The sequence below is a fragment of the Hyla sarda genome, chromosome 7, assembly GCF_029499605.1.
Source record: "Hyla sarda isolate aHylSar1 chromosome 7, aHylSar1.hap1, whole genome shotgun sequence".
NCBI lineage: Eukaryota > Metazoa > Chordata > Amphibia > Anura > Hylidae > Hyla > Hyla sarda.
Window position 1 is genome coordinate 12,696,080 of NC_079195.1, and position 23,176 is coordinate 12,719,255.

The following is a 23,176-nucleotide window of genomic DNA, read 5'->3' on the forward strand; positions in this document are numbered from 1 at the left end:
TTCCGCGGTCAACGGAGCCAGATTGGACTGCACCGTGCGTTACCGCACAGAACCCCTCCTGATGTCTATCGGACCCCACCACGAAAGGATTGAGTTCTTCATTCTCCCCAACTGTACCTCTGAGGTCCTCCTCGGTCTGCCTTGGCTCCGGCTTCATTCCCCCACCATTGATTGGACCACCGGGGAGATCAGGAACTGGGACTCTGCCTGCCACAGGAAGTGCCTCTCCCCCCCTCCCAGTCCCGTCAGGCAAGCCTCTGTGCCTCCCCATGGCCCCCGTCCTGGTGTCACACTGCCTCGTGCCAGGCCTCGCCCTCTGCCCTCCCTCCCCATCCCCACTCCTGCTGTACTGCCTGCCGTTGAGGAAACCCTCCATTCTTTCCCGGTGTCCTCATCCCAGGGGAGGCAGTTACCGGACAAAGAGAAGGGGAGACCTAAGGGGGGGGGTACTGTTACGCCTAGCGCTCCGGGTCCCCGCTCCTCCCCGGAGCGCTCACGGCGTCTTTCTCCCTGCAGCGCCCCGGTCAGTCCCGCTGACCGGGAGCGCTGCACTGTCATGGCCGTTGGGGATGCGATTCGCACAGCGGGACGCGCCCGCTCGCGAATCGCATCCCAGGTCACTTACCCGTCCCGGTCCCCTGCTGTCATGTGCTGGCGCGCGCGGCTCCGCTCTCTAGGGCGCGCGCGCGCCAGCTCTCTGAGACTTAAAGGGCCAGTGCACCAATGATTGGTGCCTGGCCCAATTAGCTTAATTAGCTTCCATCTGCTCCCTGCCTTTATCTGACCTCCTCCCATGCACTCCCTTGCCGGATCTTGTTGCCCTTGTGCCTAGTGAAAGCGTTTAGTGTGTCCAAAGCCTGTGTACCTGAACTTCTGCTACCCATCCTGACTACGAACCTTGCCGCCTGCTCCCGACCTTCTGCTACGTCTGACCTTGCCTCTGCCTAGTCCTTCTGTCCCACGCCTTCTCAGCAGTCAGCGAGGTAGAGCCGTTGCTAGTGGATACGACCTGGTTGCTACTGCCGCAGCAAGACCATCCCGCTTTGCGGCGGGCTCTGGTGAAAACCAGTAGCCTCTTAGAACCGGTCCACCAGCACGGTCCACGCCAATCCCTCGCTGACACAGCGGATCCACAACCCGTAGCCGAATCGTGACAGTAGATCCGGCCATGGATCCCGCTGAGGTGCCGCTGCCAAGTCTCGCTGATCTTCCCACGGTGGTCGCTCAGCAATCGCAGCAGATTGCCCAACAAGGACAGCAGCTGTCGCAGTTGACCGCCATGTTACAGCAAATTCTGCCTCTGCTACAGCAGCAACCATCTCCTCCGCCAGCTCCTGCACCTCCTCCGCAGCGAGTGGCCGCTCCTAACCTCCGCTTGTCCCTGCCGGACAAATTTGATGGGGACTCCAGACTCTGCCGTGGATTTTTGTCTCAGTGTTCCCTGCATATGGAGATGTTGTCAGACTTGTTTCCTACAGAACGGTCTAAGGTGGCGTTCGTAGTAAGCCTTCTTTCAGGAAAGGCCTTGTCTTGGGCCACACCGCTCTGGGACCGCAATGATCCTGCCACAGCCACAGTCCAGTCCTTCTTTGCTGAAGTCCGAAGTGTCTTTGAGGAACCTGCCCGAGCCTCTTCTGCTGAGACTGCCTTGCTGAACCTGGTCCAGGGTAATTCTTCCGTTGGCGAGTACGCCGTACAATTCCGTACTTTTGCTTCTGAACTATCCTGGAATAATGAGGCTCTCTGCGCGACCTTTAAAAAAGGCCTATCCAGTCGCATCAAGGATGTGCTGGCCGCACGAGAGATTCCTGCCAACCTCCAAGAACTCATCCATTTGGCTACCCGCATTGACATGCGTTTTTCTGAGCGACACCAAGAGCTCCGCCAGGAAAAAGACTTAGATCTCTGGGCACCTCTCCCACAGCATCCTTTGCAGTCTTCGCCTGGGCCTCCCGCCGAGGAGGCCATGCAAGTGGATCGGTCTCGCCTGACCCAGGAAGAGAGGAATCGCCGTAGAGAAGAAAATCTCTGTCTGTACTGTGCCAGTACTGAGCATTTCTTGGTGGATTGCCCTATCCGTCCTCCACGCCTGGGAAACGCACGCACGCACCCAGCTCACGTGGGTGTGGCATCTTTTGGTTCTAAGTCTTCTTCTCCACGTCTCACGGTGCCCGTGCGGATTTCCCCTACAGCCAACTCCTCCATCTCAGCCGTGGCCTGCTTGGACTCTGGTGCCTCCGGGAATTTTATTTTGGAGTCCTTTGTTAATAAATTCAGCATCCCGGTGACCCGTCTCGTCAAGCCGCTCTACATTTCCGCGGTCAACGGAGCCAGATTGGACTGCACCGTGCGTTACCGCACAGAACCCCTCCTGATGTCTATCGGACCCCACCACGAAAGGATTGAGTTCTTCATTCTCCCCAACTGTACCTCTGAGGTCCTCCTCGGTCTGCCTTGGCTCCGGCTTCATTCCCCCACCATTGATTGGACCACCGGGGAGATCAGGAACTGGGACTCTGCCTGCCACAGGAAGTGCCTCTCCCCCCCTCCCAGTCCCGTCAGGCAAGCCTCTGTGCCTCCCCATGGCCCCCGTCCTGGTGTCACACTGCCTCGTGCCAGGCCTCGCCCTCTGCCCTCCCTCCCCATCCCCACTCCTGCTGTACTGCCTGCCGTTGAGGAAACCCTCCATTCTTTCCCGGTGTCCTCATCCCAGGGGAGGCAGTTACCGGACAAAGAGAAGGGGAGACCTAAGGGGGGGGGTACTGTTACGCCTAGCGCTCCGGGTCCCCGCTCCTCCCCGGAGCGCTCACGGCGTCTTTCTCCCTGCAGCGCCCCGGTCAGTCCCGCTGACCGGGAGCGCTGCACTGTCATGGCCGTTGGGGATGCGATTCGCACAGCGGGACGCGCCCGCTCGCGAATCGCATCCCAGGTCACTTACCCGTCCCGGTCCCCTGCTGTCATGTGCTGGCGCGCGCGGCTCCGCTCTCTAGGGCGCGCGCGCGCCAGCTCTCTGAGACTTAAAGGGCCAGTGCACCAATGATTGGTGCCTGGCCCAATTAGCTTAATTAGCTTCCATCTGCTCCCTGCCTTTATCTGACCTCCTCCCATGCACTCCCTTGCCGGATCTTGTTGCCCTTGTGCCTAGTGAAAGCGTTTAGTGTGTCCAAAGCCTGTGTACCTGAACTTCTGCTACCCATCCTGACTACGAACCTTGCCGCCTGCCCCCGACCTTCTGCTACGTCTGACCTTGCCTCTGCCTAGTCCTTCTGTCCCACGCCTTCTCAGCAGTCAGCGAGGTAGAGCCGTTGCTAGTGGATACGACCTGGTTGCTACTGCCGCAGCAAGACCATCCCGCTTTGCGGCGGGCTCTGGTGAAAACCAGTAGCCTCTTAGAACCGGTCCACCAGCACGGTCCACGCCAATCCCTCGCTGACACAGCGGATCCACAACCCGTAGCCGAATCGTGACAGCTGGGTTTGTGTCCGAGATCTTGGGTCTTCCAGCAGGACAATGACCCCAAACATACGTCACAAAGCCCCAGAAATGGATGACAACAAAGCGCTGGAGAGTTCTGAAGTGTCAGCAATGAGTCCAGATCTAAATCCCATTGATCACCTGTGGAGAGATCTTAAAATTACTGTTGGGAAAAGGCGCCGTCCAATAAGAGACCTGGAGCAGTTTGTAAAGGAAGAGTGGTCCAACATTCCGGCTGAGAGGTGTAAGGAGCTTATTGATGGTTATAGGAAGATGCTGATTTCAGTTATTTTTTCCAAAGTGTGTGCAACCAAATATTACGGTAAGGGGCCAATAATTTTGTCCAGACCATTTTTGGAGTTTGGTGACATTATGTCTAATTCGCTTTTTTGGTTTAGTTCCAATACACACAAAGGGAATAAACATGTGTATAGCAAAACATGTGTTACTGCAATCCTTTTCTGGGAGAAATACTTCACTTTCTTGAAAAATTTCAGAGGTGACAACATTTACGGCCATTACTGTAGAATGCTGGAAACAACTTCACAAAGCACACACTGTAATCCGCACTATTCTGCAAAGGTCAGCAATCTATAAAGTAGTGTTTAGCAACTAGGGTGCCTCCAGATATTGCAAAACTATAATTACCAGCATGCCCGGACAGCCAACGGCTGTCTGGGCATGCTGGGAGATGTAGTTTTTCAATATCTGAAGGGCCACAGATTGGAGACCACTGTTCTAGGAACTGCAGAGGTTGCCATATTGGTGGACACTCAGCTTTTCCAGGCTCCTACAGTGGGGATCAAAAGTTTGGGCACCCCAGGATTTTTTTTTTTTTTTATGTGCATAAAGAAGCCAAGGAAAGATGGAAAAATCTCCAAAAGGCATCAAATTACAGATTAGACATTCTTATAATATGTCAACAAAAGTTAGATTTTATTTCCATCATTTACACTTTCAAAATAACAGAAAACAAAAAAATGGCATCTGCAAAAGTTTGGGCACCCTGCAGAAGATGAGACCTGCCAGTGTCATGGATTGTTCTCAATCATCATCTGGGAAGACCAGGTGATGTCAATCTCAAAGATTTTAAATGCCCAGACTCATCTGACCTTGCCCCAACAATCAGCACCATGGGTTCTTCTAAGCAGTTGTCTAGAAATCTGAAACTGAAAATAGTTGACGCTCACAAAGCTGGAGAAGGCTATAAGAAGATAGCAAAACGTTTTCAGATGTCAATATCCTCTGTTCGAAATGTAATTAAGAAATGGCAGTCATCAGGAACAGTGGAAGTTAAAGCAAGACCTGGAAGACCAAGAAAAATATCAGACAGAACAGCTCGCAGGATTGTGAGAAAAACAATTCAAAACCCACGTTTGACTGCACAATCCCTCCAGAAAGATCTAGCAGACACTGGAGTTGTGGTACACTATTCCACTATAAAGAGATACTTGTACAAATATGGTCTTCATGGAAGATTCATCAGAAGAAAACCTCTTCTACGTCCTCACCACAAAAATCAGCGTTTGAACTTTGCAAATGAACATATAGACAAGCCTGATGCATTTTGGAAATAAGTTCTGTGGACCGATGAGGTTAAAATTGAACTTTTTGGCCGGAATTAGCAAAGGTACGTTTGGAGAAGAAGGGGAACAGAATTTAATGAAAAGAACCTCTGTCCAACTGTTAAGCATGGGGGTGGATCAATCATGTTTTGGGGTTGTATTGTAGCCAGTGGCACAGAGAACATCTCAAATTTTGGATGCTAACTTGATGCCATCTGTGAAAAAGCTGAAGTTAAAGAGAGGATGGCTTCTACAAATGGATAATGATCCTAAACACACCTCGAAATCCACGGGGGATTACATCAAGAGGCGTAAACTGAAGGTTTTGCCATGGCCTTCACAATCTCCTGACCTCAACATAATTGAAAATCTATGGATAGACCTTAAAAGAGCAGTGCGTGACAGACAGCCCAGAAATCTCAAAGAACTGGAAGACTTTTGTAAGGAAGAATGGGCAAAGATACGTCAAACAAGAATTGAAAGACTCTTGGCTGCTACAAAAAGTGTTTACAAGCTGTGATACTTGCCAAAGGGGGCAGTACAAAATATTAACTCTGCAGGGTGCCCAAACTTTTGCAGACGCCATATTTTGTTTTCGGTTATTTTGAAAGTGTAAATGATGGAAATAAAATTTAACTTTTGTTGACATATTATAAGAATGTCTAATCTGTAATTTGATGCCTTTTGGAGATTTTTCCATCTTTCCTTGGTTTCTTTATGCACATTAATACAAATTTTTACCTGGGGTGCCCAAACTTTTGATCCCCACTGTAAATAGAAACACTGGAGATTATTTTGTCCCGGGTGAGGACTGCGTTTCCCCTTCCTTACTATCATACCACTGACCAGGGGCTGTAATGGCAGCCCCCCCTGCAGCGCGGTGACCCCCCTGCCCCATCCTCCCTCATTAGACTGGGCCCCCAGCGCGGCTCCAGGATTAGCGATGACGGACACAGACTGTGGCTGGACGTCTCATGTCAAACGCAATGTGACAGAGTTAGATGCGGACACAGAGGGAACGTGTCATAGCAGATCTGCTCACCGCGCCTGACCGCCGCACTGGGAAAAAATGTCGCTCCAGTCAGCATGGGGGGGGGGGGGGGAGGGGAGTGAACCCTAAAACTCGCCAGTACAAAAAAAAAATCGCCACTCGTTTATCAAGCCGTAGATTGTCAGCTCTTTGGATCAGGATCATTGTTTCTCATTGTCAGTGATAAAAATATATAAACCCCTATTAGTGATGGGGCATAGGGGCTGACTGAGGGGCTACCATGCCCCCGGGGTGCTCCAAACATGTGCTGGAAGCTAAGGGGTTAATGGTGCAGATGCTGACAGAAGGGTTGGGGGTGTCTAGTGCCAACCAGTCAAGCCATCATTAAAACTCTCCAGGGGTTGTCACCCAACTTTCCCAGACTCCTGAATGACAGTTCTTTGTGGTTCTGTAGAGATTTGTTACTGACACCTGATTGGCTGCAAAATTTGGCCAATTTGCCTAAATATCGCAAATAGTTACCGTCATTCCGCCAGATACTGAACCCCACTAAACATTCCGCATGACTGTGTGCGGCTCGGGATCCTGTGTGGTGCACCGCTGCCATCTAATGGACGTGTTGTGTTACTACCAGACACGTTGGATCCTTTAGTGCAGTGCTGCCACCTAGTGGACGTATCTGTGTAATATTTTGCCTCATGATGTTGGTTGTGATTTATGTGTTTTTGTTGTCGTCACATGTGATGATTTTGTGGCGTATTTTGCTTTGCAGGCTGTTCGGGCTGCGGCAGAGACATTAAGAACGGACAAGCGTTACTGGCCCTGGACAAGCAGTGGCATCTGGGATGCTTCAAGTGCAAATCCTGCGGCAAAGTCCTGACCGGAGAATATATCAGCAAGTAAGAGATTATAGCGTTATAATGTGACGGGAGAGGATGACTCCACCCATCATCTCCTGATCACTGTATATACATACAGTACCTGCTCAAGATATCCACACACCTTATACTACAGAAAGAGATTAATTTATTACTGCTGACAACCACAGCCCCGCCCCTGTATGACATCACTGATATAATATAATAGTAATATAATGACATGTGATCACAGCCCTGCCCCCTGTATGACATCACTGATATAATATAATGACATGTGATCACAGCCCCACCCCCTGTATGACATCACTGATATAATATAATAGTAATATAATGACATGTGATCACAGCCCGTCCCCTGTATGACATCACTGATATAATATAATAGTAATATAATGACATGTGATCACAGCCCCACCCCCTGTATGACATCACTGACATAATATAATAGTAATATAATGACATGTGATCATAGCCCCGCCCATGTATGACATCACTGATATAATAGTAATATAATGACATGTGATCATAGCCCCGCCCCCTGTATGGCATCATTGATATAATAATAATATAATGACGTGATCACAGCCCCGCCCCCTGTATGACATCACTGATATAATAGTAATATAATGACATGTGAGCACAGCCCCGCCCCCTGTATGACATCACTGATATAATAGTAATATAATGACATGTGAGCACAGCCCCGCCCCCTGTATGGCATCATTGATATAATAGTAATATAATGACATGTGATCACAGACCTGCCCCCTGTATGACATCACTGATATAATAGTAATATAATGACATGTGATCACAGCCCCGCCCCCTGTATGACATCACTGATATAATATAATAGTAATATAATGACATGTGAGCACAGCCCCGCCCCCTGTATGACATCACTGATATAATAGTAATATAATGACATGTGAGCACAGCCCCGCCCCCTGTATGGCATCATTGATATAATAGTAATATAATGACATGTGATCACAGCCCTGCCCCCTGTATGACATCACTGATATAATAGTAATATAATGACATGTGAGCACAGCCCCGCCCCCTGTATGGCATCACTGATATAATATAATAGTAATATAATGACATGTGATCACAGCCCCGCCCCCTGTATGACATCACTGCTATAATATAATAGTAATATAATGATATGTGATCACAGCCCCGCCCCCTGTATGACATCACTGATATAATATAATAATATGTGATCACAGCCCCGCCCATTGTATCACATCACTGATATAATATAATAGTAATATAATGACATGTGATCACAGCCCCGCCCCCTGTATGACATGATATAAAATAGTAGTACTATAATAACATTTGACCAGAGCCCCGCCCCCTGTATGACATCACTGATATAATATAATAGTAATATAATGACATGTGACCAGAGCCCCGCCCCCTGTATGACATCACTGATATAATATAATAGTAATATAATGACATGCGTTCAGAGCCCCGCCCCCTGTATGACATCACTGATATAATATAATAGTACTATAATGACATGTGATCAGAGCCCCGCCCCCTGTATGACATCACTGACTTATATACCTTTGTGTTTTCGGCAGGGACGGCTCGCCGTACTGTGAGAAGGATTACCAGGTGTTGTTCGGGGTGAAGTGTGAGGCCTGTCACCAGTTCATCACAGGGAAGGTGCTGGAGGTCAGTGATCCTAAATGATACCGTCATGGCCGCCGTCCATTCCCAACTACATGAAGCTTCGTCATCGTATAATGAGCAGTTCTCTAACGTTACAATATACACTCTTTGTTGCCCATGGCAACCAGTTCACGTTTTACTTTCACTTTCAAAATGAATCTTGCGCTAAAATCAGTCGCTCTGGGCAACAAGAATAACATACTTCCTTCAGGCATGCCCCTCTCCTTGTTGCCCATAGCAACCAATCAGACTGCAGCTTTCATTTCGTAGATCCCGCTGGTAACTGGACTGGTTGCTATGGACAACAAAGACAGTTTTGATAATTGAGGCCTACGTGTGTTTTGGTTCTTCCATGTTGTAAGGTCTCTGCTTGTTGTCAGTGAATGGAAATATTTTCGCAGCTGGAATGGAGACTCCTCAGACCAGACAATGTTCTTCCATTGTCCAGTTTTGGGGACGTGTGGCCCAATAGGACACTGTTTTGGCCTCTATGGGGGGTAGTAGAGATGTCCATTGAGGTCACAAACTGCGGACCTCCAGATGTTGCAAAACTACAACTCCCAGCATGCCCGGACAGCCGTTGGCTGTCCGGGCATGCTGGGAGTTGTAGTTTTGCAACATCTGGAGGTCCACCGTTTGGAGACCACTGCTCGTCCTCTTGGTCTGCGGTCAATGTTATTTAGTCGCTGTGAGGATTTTAATTGCTTCCAGAATGATCTTAATGGCTGGGCGGCAGATGTATCTCATATTTTATAAGTTTCGCAACGGCGTTACTGCAAAACATAATATATTGGCGGAGATTTGGCAATATTGTGCAAGATCATATGTGAATGGAAGGTGTATTACCATATGTGACCAGCAGGGGCAGCAGTGTCCAGGTTTGTGTTTCACAGTTACAGTTTATTCGTATGTTTCATTTCTCGGCTCCGTCTCTTTCGAAAGATGTCCCGTTAGTGCAGTGGCCCACCAGATGTTGTGAAACTACAACTCCCAACACTCATAGAATGCTGGAAACAACTGCCCAGAGCATACACTATAATCCGCACCATACTGCAAAAGTCAGCAATCTATAAAGCAGTGTTTACCAACCGGGTACTATAATCCGCACCATACTGCAAAAGTCAGCAATCTATAAAGCAGTGTTTTCCAACCAGGGTGACCCCAGCTGTTGCAAAACTACAACTCTCAGCATGGCCATACTGACTAGAAACAAAACTGACACACATGACACTAGGAAACACACACATAGAATGCTGGAAACAACTGCACGGAATATACACTGTGATCCGCACCATACTGCAAAAGTCAGCAATCTATAAAGCAGTGTTTACCAACAGGGTACTAAAACCCGCACCATACTGCAAAAGTCAGCACTATAAAGCTGGCTTTACCAACAGGGTGCATTCAGCTATTGCAAAACTACAACTACCAGCATGCCCAGACTGACTAGAAACAAAATTGATGGCGCTAGGAAACAAACATAGAATGCTGAAAACAACTGCATGGAACATACACTATAATCCACACCATATTGCAAATGTCAGCAATCTATAAAGCAGGGTTTACCAACCAGGGTGCCCCCAGCTGTTGCAAAACTACAACTCCCAGCATGCCCGGTCTGACCAGAAACAATACTGACTACAACAATGCACTGGGAAACACACATAGAATGCTGGAAGCAACTGCACAGAGCATACACTATAATCCGCACCATACTGCAAATGTCAGAAATCCACAAAGCAGTGTTTACCAAGCAGGGTGGCCCCAGCTGTGTCAAAACTACAACTCCCAGCATGCTCCTGACTGATATTGACCTGCGGTGTGGACTTTAGGAACTGCAACTTGTCAATTGTGTTGCAGATTTCGTCCCTGAGATCAATGGGAGGGTAAAATCTGCAGCAATTCAGTGCAATATTTCCACAGCAAATCAGCAACAAAGTCTGTGTGGATTATTAGGCAGGTTTGCTGTAGACTTTTCTGCAGTAATCCAGTCTAGGGCAGTGTACTCCGTGCTGCTGGCAACAGATGACAATGTATTACAGGATTTTACATGTGCTTTTAGTGGATGACCACTAGATGGCAGCATAAACCTATCATATTCTTCTCTATCGATCTCATATCTATCTATCTCATATCTATCTATCTATCTCATATCTATCTCTATCTCATATCTATCTCATATCTATCTATCTATCTCATATCTATCTATTTCATATCTATCTATCTATCTCATATCTATCTATCTCATATCTATCTCATATCTATCTATCTCATATTATATCTATCTCATATCTATCTATCTATCTCATATCTATCTATCTATCTATCTCATATCTATCTATCTATCATCTCATATCTATCTATCTATCTCATATCTATCTATCTCATATCTATCTCATATCATATCTATCTATCTCATATATATCTATCTCATATCTATCTATCTATCTCATATCTATCTATCTATCTATCTCATATCTATCTATCTATCATCTCATATCTATCTATCTATCTCATATCTATCTATCTATACCATATCTATCTCATATCTATCTTTCTCATATCCATCTCATATCTATCTATCTATCTCATATCTATCTATCTATCTATCTCATATCTATCTTTCTATACCATATCTATCTCATAACTATATCTCATATCTATCTATCTATCGCATATCTATCTATCTATCTCATATCTATCTTTCTCATATCTATCTATCTCATATCAATCTATCTGTCTATCTCATATCTATCTACCTGTCTCATATCTATCTACCTATCTCATATCTATCTATCTCATATCTATCTATCTCATATCTACCTATCTCATATCTATCTATCTTATATCTATCTATCTCATATCTATCTATACCATATATATCTCATATCTATCTATCTATCTCATATCTATCTATCTATCTCATATCTATCTATCTATCTCATATCTATCTATCTCATATCTATCTATCTCATATCTATCTATCTCATATCCATCTATCTCATATCTATCTATCTCATATCTATCTCATATCTATCTATCCATCTCATATCTATCTATCTATCTCATATCTATCTCATATCTATCTATCCATCTCATATCTATCTACCTATCTCATATCTATCTATCTCATATCTATCTATCTATCTATCTCATATCTATCTATCTATCATCTATCTATCTATCTATCTATCTCATATCTATCTATCTATCTAGCTATCTATCTCATATCTATCTATCTCATATCTATCTATCTCATATCTATTTATCTATCTATCTATCTCATATGTATCTATCTCATATCTATCTATCCATCTCATATCTATCTATCTCATATCTATCTATCTCATATCTATCTATCTCATATCTATCTCATATCTATCTATCTCATATCTATCTCATATCTATCTACCTATCTCATATCTATCTTTCCATCTCATATCTATCTACCTATCTATCTCATATCTATCTATCTATCTATCTATCTATCTATCTATCTATCTATCTATCTATCATCTTGTGGTATATCCCACTGATATTTTCTAAAGATCTTCTGTTTATGAAGCCAGACTGTCCCCCAATGTTTCATGTCAACATAAACAATCATTGGGCATCGTCTGTAGGAGAAATGTCATCACTTGATAATCCTCTCTGCTGCTTTTTAGTCTTCATTGTTATCAGCAGCAGTTCACTGCTTAGACCAGGGCTACTTTTGTGATGTAACCCCTTCCTTGCTGTGCCCCCGCTGTTTCTTTCATTTTCAGCACCTTCTTACTCCTTCTCTTGTCATTTATGGTGCTAGGCTGTAAATCCTTCCCACAATGCATCATGTTCAGTCCAGCGCACTATTACCATCACTATGTCATGGCATAGCAGAGAGGAGTATGTGCTGTGATTGGCCAGAGAATTAAGGGTAAAGGAAGCCGTGTGTGCACTACGTGCAGGTCCACTTTATCCTACAGTACGTCACCATCCCAAATACACTTGTACCTGTGGTCTCAGGGGGAGGTGAATAAGGACGATCCCTCTGTACCGACCCCACATCATACAAGAGCTAAAATGTCAGAAATGTCAAAAAAAATTGAACATTTTGAGTTTTGACATTTTACCTAACTTTTTAGTTACTTTATTACTGAGGATGAAGTATCGCGCAGGTTTTCCCCGCGGCTTTATTCTTAGATTCTTCTTCATCTTCAGATCCACAGCTGCTTGCGAATCTATGTCCTATACGTGTACTTATTCTCCCCCCCCCCCCCCCCCCCCCCATTCCTCCGTTTCCATGGTGATACCGTTCCGGGCCCCTTCCCTGGAACCCCTTCAGAGCACAGACCAGAAATAGTTGAGAATCGGCCATTTCCTGCTTGTTCTCTATGGGAGATTTCCCACCGTCAGATCCCAGTGTTTACATATGGATGTTACATTGTATCCTGGAGCTTGTGTATATGTGTGTGTGTGTGTGTATATATATATATATATATATATATATATATATGCTGAGATATATAGTATATACTGTATACTTCCATCAGTCTGTCACCCTATGGTCTCCCCAGCCTTGGGCTCTCCAGCTGTTGCAAAACTACAACTCCCAGCATGCCCGGACAGCCTTTGGCTGTCCGGGCATGCTGGGAGTTGGAGTTTTGCAACAGCTGGAGGCACCCTGGTAAGGGAACATTTCCCTAGCGCAGAGTTCTACGACCTGTGGCTCTCCAGCTGTTGCAAGACTACAACTCCCAGCATGTCCTGAGAGCAGTCTTGCAACAGCTGTAGTGTCTTTGACATTTATGGCATGTTGGGAGTTGTGGTTTTGCAACAGCTGGAGGCACCCTGTTTGGGAAACCTTTCCCTAGAGCAAAGTCTTATGACTTGTGGCTCTCCAGCTGTTGCAAAACTATAACTCCCAGCATGTTGTTGGCTGTCTGGAGATGCTGGAAGTTGTAGTTTTGCAACAGCTGGAGGAACCCTGGTAAGGGAACATTTCCGTAGTGCAAAGTTCTACAACCTGTGGCTCTCCAGCTGTTGCAAGACTACAACTCCCAGCATGTCCTGAGAGCAGTCTTGCAACAGCTGTAGTGTCTTTGACATTTATGGCATGTTGGGAGTTGTAGTTTTGCAACAGCTGGAGGCACCCTGGTTGGGAAACATTTCCCTAGAGCAAAGTTTTACGACTTGTGTCTCTCCAGCTGTTGCAAAACTACAACTCCCAGCATGCCATGGATGTCAAAGACACTACAGCTGTTGCAAGACTGCTCTCAGGAGATGCTGGGATTTGTAGTCTTGCAACAGCTGGAGAGCCTTAGGTTGTAGAACTTTGCGCTAGGGAAATGTTCCCTTACCAGGGTGCCTCCAGCTGTGGCAAAACTACAACTCCCTGCATGTAGTTGGCTGTCTGGACAGGCCGGAAGTTGTAGTTTTGCAACAGCTGGAGGCACCCTGGTTAGGGAACATTTCCCTAAAGCAAAGTTCTACAACCTGTTGCTCTCCAGCTGTTGCAAAACTACAACTCCCAGCATGTCCTGATAGCTAATGTTTCTCTAGTTCTTGCAAAGCTACAACTCCCAGCGTGCCCTCTCCAGCTTTTGCAAAACTACAACTCCCAGCATGCCCTGACTGTCACATACTTCAGCTGTTGCAAGACTGCAGCTATCAGCCTTTCCTGATTGCTGCAGGCTCTCTAGTTGTTGCAGGACTATAACTCCCATCATGCCCTGAGAGCAGTCTTGCAACAGCTGTAGTGTCTTTGGCAGTTATGACAAGCTGAGAGTTGTAAGTTTAGCAACAGCTGGAGGCACCCTGGTTGGGAAACATTTTGCTAGAGCAAAGTTTTACAACTTTGGGCTCTCCAGCTGTTGCAAAACTACAACTCCCAGCATGTCTTCTCCAGTATGTGCAAAGTGAGTCCTGTCAGTGAATGGAAATGTTCTCTTTTGCCCCCAAAGTATCAAAAACGTATCAAGTCATATTTGTGCTAATATGAGCTCACAGAGGATTGTCTGCTTTGTAACAGATCCTCAGCTGTGACAAGTATTTGGTGCAGCTTTTCAGGGGTCCCCAGTATATGACCAAGGTGACCTCGATCTGCTGATTATGCTTCGGGGTGTAAAGGGTTACGTATGACATCACAGCGTCCTGATTTGCGCAGCAGGACAGCGGTGATTATTTTGGGTGTTTTCCGCTTCCGTTTTATTTCGGTTTTGCTCATTAAACTACAGAACAATTATGTGATGAAACCGTAAAGTTATTTGTGGCCCAATGTAATAAATACTGGAGGCAGTGTGCAGACAATGAACAAGCAGGGCATGCTGGGAGAGTTCAGCTCTGTAGCTGCAGGATTGTGAGCACAGCTCTGGAGGGTTATGGGGGGGAGGTGAGGCTGTGATCTAGGGGGGTCCTGGGGCAGGTGAGACTGTGATCTATGGGGGTCCTGGGGGAGGTGAGGCTGTGATCTAGGGGGGTCCGGGGGAGGTGAGGCTGTGATCTAGGGGGGTCCGGGGGGGGGGGAGGTGAGGCTGTGATCTAGGGGGGTCCGGGGGGGGGGGGGGAGGTGAGGCTGTGATCTAGGGGGGTCCGGGGGGGGGGAGGTGAGGCTGTGATCTAGGGGGGTCCTGGGGGAGGTGAGGCTGTGATCTATGGGGGGTCCTGGGGGAGGTGGGGCTGTGATCTATGGGGGTCCTGGGGGAGGTGAGGCTGTGATTTATGGGGGGTCCTGGGGGAGGTGAGGCTGTGATCTATGGGGTCCTGGGGGAGGTGAGGCTGTGATCTATGGGGGGTCCTGGGGGAGGTGGGGCTGTGATCTATGGGGGTCCTGGGGGAGGTGAGGCTGTGATTTATGGGGGGTCCTGGGGGAGGTGAGGCTGTGATCTATGGGGTCCTGGGGGAGGTGAGGCTGTGATCTATGGGGGTCCTGGGGGAGGTGAGGCTTTGATCTATGGGGGTCCTGGGTAAGAAGACTTGCATTCTGTAATCTATTGGGGCTCCTAGAATTTAAAGGGGCGACGTCATTGATATCTTACAGTCTAACAATCCTATGTCCTGGATACAATGTTGGGAGAAGTAATGAATTAATGTCTGCTCGGGGCGGTGATGACTCGCTGTCATATTTCGTGTTGTGGGTGTGGCGCTCATACAGAACCGAACCCATAATAAGCGCACTTTTACTGCGGGAGTATTTATGGCGTGTTGTCCAGATGTTCGGTAATTTACAAGGAGATACCAAGATTACTCAGCCAGAAACCTGCGAGGTGGAGGCCATTGTCATTCTCATGTAGCCTCTGCCAGACACCTCTGTGCTGCCTCCAGACATGAATCCATTCAAGCTCATGGTAAGATTTACATTTCCTATGTACAGTAATTCAGTCTCGTCTCTTGAGTGAAAGCTGCCATGTTGTTTTCTTGTTTCCCATGGAGCATCGCCACCTGGTGATCAATCATCATAACTACAGAAATGTTAGGTCTGTCCTAAGGGGCTCGTGTTACACCTGATCGCTGAGCTACATGGAGACTTCTATAGCGCTACAGCTGCGACCTGAATGAATTCATTGAATTGTATGAATCCTGTGAACTGCACCTGTCACTTTATAGCTGCCTTATTATACTCTAGAGCTGCACTCACTATTCTGCTGGAGGGGGTCACTGTGTACATACATTACATTACTTATCCTGTACTGATCCTGAGTTATATCCTGTATTATACTCCAGAGCTGTACTCACTATTCTGCTGGTGGGGTCACTGTGTACATACATTACATTACTTATCCTGTACTGATCCTGAGTTATATCCTGTATTATTCTCCAGAGCTGTACTCACTATTCTGCTGGTGAGGTCACTGTGTACATACATTACATTACTTATCCTTTACTGATCCTGAGTTATATCCTGTATTATACTCCAGAGCTGTACTCACTATTCTGCTGGTGAGGTCACTGTGTACATACATTACATTACTTATCCTTTTCTGATCCTGAGTTATATCCTGTATTATACTCCAGAGCTGCACTCACTATTCTGCTGGTGAGGTCACTGTGTATATACATTAAATTACTTATCCTGTACTGATCCTGAGTTATATCCTGTATTATACTCCAGAGCTGTACTCACTATTCTGCTGGTGAGGTCACTGTGTATATACATTAAATTACTTATCCTGTACTGATCCTGAGTTATATCCTGTATTATACTCCAGAGCTGTACTCACTATTCTGCTGGTGAGGTCCCTGTGTACATACATTACATTACTTTTCCTGTACTGATCCTGAGTTATATCCTGTATTATACTCCAGAGCTGTACTCACTATTCTGCTGGTGAGGTCACTGTGTACATACATTACATTACTTATCCTGTACTGATCCTGAGTTATATCCTGTATTATACTCCAGAGCTGCACTCACTATTCTGCTGGTGAGGTCATTGTGTACATACATTGCATTACTTTTCCTGTACTGATCCTGAGTTATATCCTGTATTATGCTCCAGAGCTGTACTCACTATTCTGCTGGGGAGGTCACTGTGTACATACATTACATTACTTATCCTGTACTGATCCTGAGTTATATCCTGTATTATACTCCAGAGCTGTACTCACTATTCTGCTGGTGGAGTCACTGTGTACATACATTACATTACTTATCCTGTACTGATCCTGAGTTATATCCTGTATTATACCCCAGAGCTGTACTCACTATTCTGCTGGTGGAGTCACTGTGTATATACATTACATTACTTATCCTGTACTGATCCTGAGTTATATCCTGTATTTTACTCCAGAGCTGCACTCACTATTCTGCAGGCTTGAGAACTAAAACCTTTCTGCACTCCCTGCTTGTTCAGTGTTCTGTCATCCTTATACCACTGCACTTTATCTTTGAGAGTTTTTATGGGCACTGACCAGATAATTGGTTCATAGTGACGCAGTAAAGTGCCATCTCCAGGGTAAAACCTCTGCCGGACAGGGGGGATTCTCTGTCCAAAAACATTTTGTGTTATGCTGTTGTTTGTTGTGTTACAACCTGTATCTGTGTTTCTACATCAGGTTTTGGCAGATGGGTATTAAGGGAATTTTGTGGCGAAAAGTAACTGATCCTCTATACACAGGATAGGGGAAAAGTGGCTGTTCGCGTGTGGGCCGCCTGCTGGGAGCCACCGCAATTTCCTGCACAGAGCTTTGGCTCTCCTGGAACTTTCCCTCCATGCATCTCAATGGGAGATCAGGAGACACACAAGCCCTGTACAGCAATCAGCCAAGGCATGGAGGGGTGGGGGAGTGAGGAGGCATGCATGATGCGGCCTGGCACTGCCTCCTTGACACTTAAGCTCTGAGCATGATGCAGCGCTGACATATTCCTCTTAAAGTGCATCTGTCCTGGACACGATATAAAAAATATTTTTTTATGGATATAAATCTACGGAATCTACAGAGAAAGCTATTCCTGGCATAAGCTTGTTAACTCCTTCTGTGCTGTGTCACCAGTTTAACAAGTATAGAAGACGTGACAGGTGTGCTGTAAGTAACAATCTGGAGAGGAAATAATAAAGAATAATAATTATGACATTTTTTTGAGTTTAGTAATTTGTCTTTGGCCAAGTGCAGCATATATGAGTTGTATATTTTGTAAATGATGGTAATAAATCAGGCGATGGGGGACAATCTGCATAGCATAGAGAGCCATCATGTTCGATAGACCCCAAACCTAGGACACAATGGCCTCTATGACATAAGGGATTCACCTCTATAGGACACAATGGCCTCTATGACATAAGGGGATTCACCTCTATAGGACATAATGGCCTCTATGACATAAGGTGATTCCCCTCTATAGGACACAATGGCCTCTATGACATAAGGGGATTCACCTCTATAGGACACAATGGCCTCTATGACATAAGGGGATTCACCTCTATAGGACACAATGACCTCTATGACATAAGGGGATTCACCTCTATAGGACACAATGACCTCTATGACATAAGGGGATTCACCTCTATATGACACAATGGTCTCTATGACATAAGGGGATTCACCTCTATAGGACACAATGGCCTCTATGACATAAGGGGATTCACCTCTATAGGACACAATGGCCTCTATGACATAAGGGGATTCACCTCTATAGGACACAATGGCCTCTATGACATAAGGGGATTCACCTCTATAGGACACATTGACCTCTATGACATAAGGGGATTCACCTCTATAGGACACAATGGCCTCTATGACATAAGGGGATTCATCTCTATTGGACACAATGGCCTCTATGACATAAGGGGATTCACCTCTATAGGACACAATGGCCTCTATGACATAAGGGGATTCACCTCTATAGGACACAATGACCTCTATGACATAAGGGGATTCACCTCTATAGGACACAATGACCTCTATGACATAAGGGGATTCACCTCTATAGGACACAATGACCTCTATGACATAAGGGGATTCACCTCTATAGGACACAATGGCCTCTATGACATAAGGGGATTCACCTCTATAGGACACAATGACCTCTATGACATAAGGGGATTCACCTCTATAGGACATAATGACCTCTATGACATAAGGGGATTCACCTCTATAGGACACAATGACCTCTATGACATAAGGGGGTCACCTCTATAGGACACAATGGTCTCTATGACATAAGGGGATTCACCTCTATAGGACACAATGACCTCTATGACATAAGGGGATTCACCTCTATAGGACAAAATGACCTCTATGACATAAGGGGGGGGGGTCACCTCTATAGGACACAATGACCTCTATGACATAAGGGGATTCACCTCTATAGGACACAATGACCTCTATGACATAAGTGGATTCACCTCTATAGGACACAATGGTCTCTATGACATAAGGAGATTCACCTCTATAGGACACAATGACCTCTATGACATAAGGGGATTCACCTCTATAGGACACAATGGCCTCTATGACATAAGGGGATTCACCTCTATAGGACACAATGACCTCTATGACATAAGGGGATTCATCTCTATAGGACACAATGACCTCTATGACATAAGGAGATTCACCTCTATAGGACACAATGGCCTCTATGACATAAGGGATTCACCTCTATAGGACACAATGACCTCTATGACATAAGGGGATTCACCTCTATAGGACACAATGACCTCTATGACATAAGGGATTCACCTTCATAGGACACAATGGTCTCTATGACATAAGGGGATTCACCTCTATAGGACACAATGACCTCTATGACATAAGGGGATTCACCTCTATAGGACACAATGGCCTCTATGACACAAGGGGATTCACCTCTATAGGACACAATGGCCTCTATGACATAAGGTGATTCACCTCTATAGGACACAATGGCCTCTATGACATAAGGGGATTCACCTCTATAGGACACAATGGCCTCTATGACACAAGGGGATTCACCTCTATAGGACACAATGGCCTCTATGACATAAGGGGATTCACCTCTATAGGACACAATGACCTCTATGACATAAGGGATTCACCTCTATAGGACACAATGACCTCTATGACATAAGGGGATTCACCTCTATAGGACACAATGGCCTCTATGACATAAGGGATTCACCTTTATAGGACACAATGGCCTCCATGACATAAGGGGATTCACCTCTATAGGACACAATGGTCTCTGACATAAGGGGATTCACCTCTATAGGACACAATGGTCTCTATGACATAAGGAGATTCCCCTCTATAGGACACAATGACCTCTATGACATAAGGGGATTCACCTCTATAGGACACAATGGCCTCTATGACATAAGGAGATTCACCTCTATAGGACACAATGGTCTCTATGACATAAGGTGATTCCCCTCTATAGGACACAATGGCCTCTATGACGTAAGGGGATTCACCTCTATAGGACACAATGGCCTCTATGACATAAGGGGATTCACCTCTATAGGACACAATGGCCTCTATGACATAAGGGATTCACCTCTATAGGACACAATGGCCTCTATGACAGAAGGAGATTCACCTCTATAGGACACAATGGTCTCTGACATAAGGGGATTCACCTCTATAGGACACAATGGCCTCTATGACATAAGGGGATTCACCTCTATATGACACAATGGTCTCTATGACATAAGGGGATTCACCTCTATAGGACACAATGGCCTCTATGACATAAGGGGATTCACCTCTATAGGACACAATGGTCTCTGACATAAGGGGATTCACCTCTATAGGACACAATGGCCTCTATGACATAAGGGGATTCACCTCTATAGGACACAATGACCTCTATGACATAAGGGGATTCACCTCTATAGGACACAATGGCCTCTATGACATAAGGGGATTCACCTCTATAGGACACAATGACCTCTATGACATAAGGAGATTCATCTCTATAGGACACAATGACCTCTATGACATAAGGGGATTCACCTCTATAGGACACAATGGCCTCTATGACATAAGGGGGTTCACCTCTATAGGACACAATGGCCTCTATGACATAAGGGGATTCACCTCTATAGGACACAATGGCCTCTATGACATAAGGAGATTCACCTCTATAGGACACAATGACCTCTATGACATAAGGGGATTCACCTCTATAGGACACAATGACCTCTATGACATAAGGGGATTCACCTCTATAGGACACAATGACCTCTATGACATAAGGGGATTCACCTCTATAGGACACAATGACCTCTATGACATAAGGGGATTCACCTCTATAGGACACAATGGTCTCTATGACATAAGGGGATTCACCTCTATAGGACACAATGGCCTCTATGACATAAGGGGATTTACCTCTATAGGACACAATGGCCTCTATGACATATGGGGATTCACCTCTATAGGACACAATGGCCTCTATGACATAAGGGGATTCACCTCTATAGGACACAATGACCTCTATGACATAAGGGGATTCACCTCTATAGGACACAATGGCCTCTATGACATAAGGGGATTCACCTCTATAGGACACAATGGCCTCTATGACATAAGGGATTCACCTTCATAGGACACAATGGTCTCTATGACATAAGGGAATTCACCTCTATAGGACACAATGACCTCTATGACATAAGGGGATTCACCTCTATAGGACACAATGGCCTCTATGACACAAGGGGATTCACCTCTATAGGACACAATGGCCTCTATGACATAAGGGATTCACCTCTATAGGACACAATGGCCTCTATGACATAAGGGGGTTCACCTCTATAGGACACAATGGCCTCTATGACATAAGGGGATTCACCTCTATAGGACACAATGGCCTCTATGACATAAGGAGATTCACCTCTATAGGACACAATGACCTCTATGACATAAGGGGATTCACCTCTATAGGACACAATGACCTCTATGACATAAGGGGATTCACCTCTATAGGACACAATGACCTCTATGACATAAGGGGATTCACCTCTATAGGACACAATGACCTCTATGACATAAGGGGATTCACCTCTATAGGACACAATGGTCTCTATGACATAAGGAGATTCATCTCTATAGGACACAATGACCTCTATGACATAAGGGGATTCACCTCTATAGGACACAATGGCCTCTATGACATAAGGGGGTTCACCTCTATAGGACACAATGGCCTCTATGACATAAGGGGATTCACCTCTATAGGACACAATGGCCTCTATGACATAAGGAGATTCACCTCTATAGGACACAATGACCTCTATGACATAAGGGGATTCACCTCTATAGGACACAATGACCTCTATGACATAAGGGGATTCACCTCTATAGGACACAATGACCTCTATGACATAAGGGGATTCACCTCTATAGGACACAATGACCTCTATGACATAAGGGGATTCACCTCTATAGGACACAATGGTCTCTATGACATAAGGGGATTCACCTCTATAGGACACAATGGCCTCTATGACATAAGGGGATTTACCTCTATAGGACACAATGGCCTCTATGACATATGGGGATTCACCTCTATAGGACACAATGGCCTCTATGACATAAGGGGATTCACCTCTATAGGACACAATGACCTCTATGACATAAGGGGATTCACCTCTATAGGACACAATGGCCTCTATGACATAAGGGGATTCACCTCTATAGGACACAATGGCCTCTATGACATAAGGGATTCACCTTCATAGGACACAATGGTCTCTATGACATAAGGGAATTCACCTCTATAGGACACAATGACCTCTATGACATAAGGGGATTCACCTCTATAGGACACAATGGCCTCTATGACACAAGGGGATTCACCTCTATAGGACACAATGGCCTCTATGACATAAGGTGATTCACCTCTATAGGACACAATGACCTCTATGACACAAGGGGATTCACCTCTATAGGACACAATGGCCTCTATGACATAAGGGGATTCACCTCTATAGGACACAATGGCCTCTATGACAGAAGGGGATTCACCTCTATAGGACACAATGACCTCTATGACATAAGGGGATTCACCTCTATAGGACACAATGGTCTCTATGACATAAGGGGATTCACCTCTATAGGACACAATGACCTCTATGACATAAGGGGATTCACCTCTATAGGACACAATGGCCTCTATGACATAAGGGGAT

General features: G+C 45.7%; 1 protein-coding gene across 17 annotated transcripts in view; it reads left to right on the forward strand.

Moving 5' to 3' along the window:
- ABLIM1 (actin binding LIM protein 1) overlaps positions 1-23,176 on the forward strand; it is a 349,855-nt gene that overhangs the window by 206,094 nt on the left and 120,585 nt on the right. For all 17 annotated transcript variants that reach the window (XM_056530890.1, XM_056530886.1, XM_056530881.1 and 14 more), the window contains 2 exons: positions 6,803-6,929; positions 8,504-8,597. In XM_056530890.1, the coding sequence (XP_056386865.1) occupies positions 6,803-6,929; positions 8,504-8,597 (221 nt within the window). The remainder of the gene's footprint in view (positions 1-6,802; positions 6,930-8,503; positions 8,598-23,176) is intronic.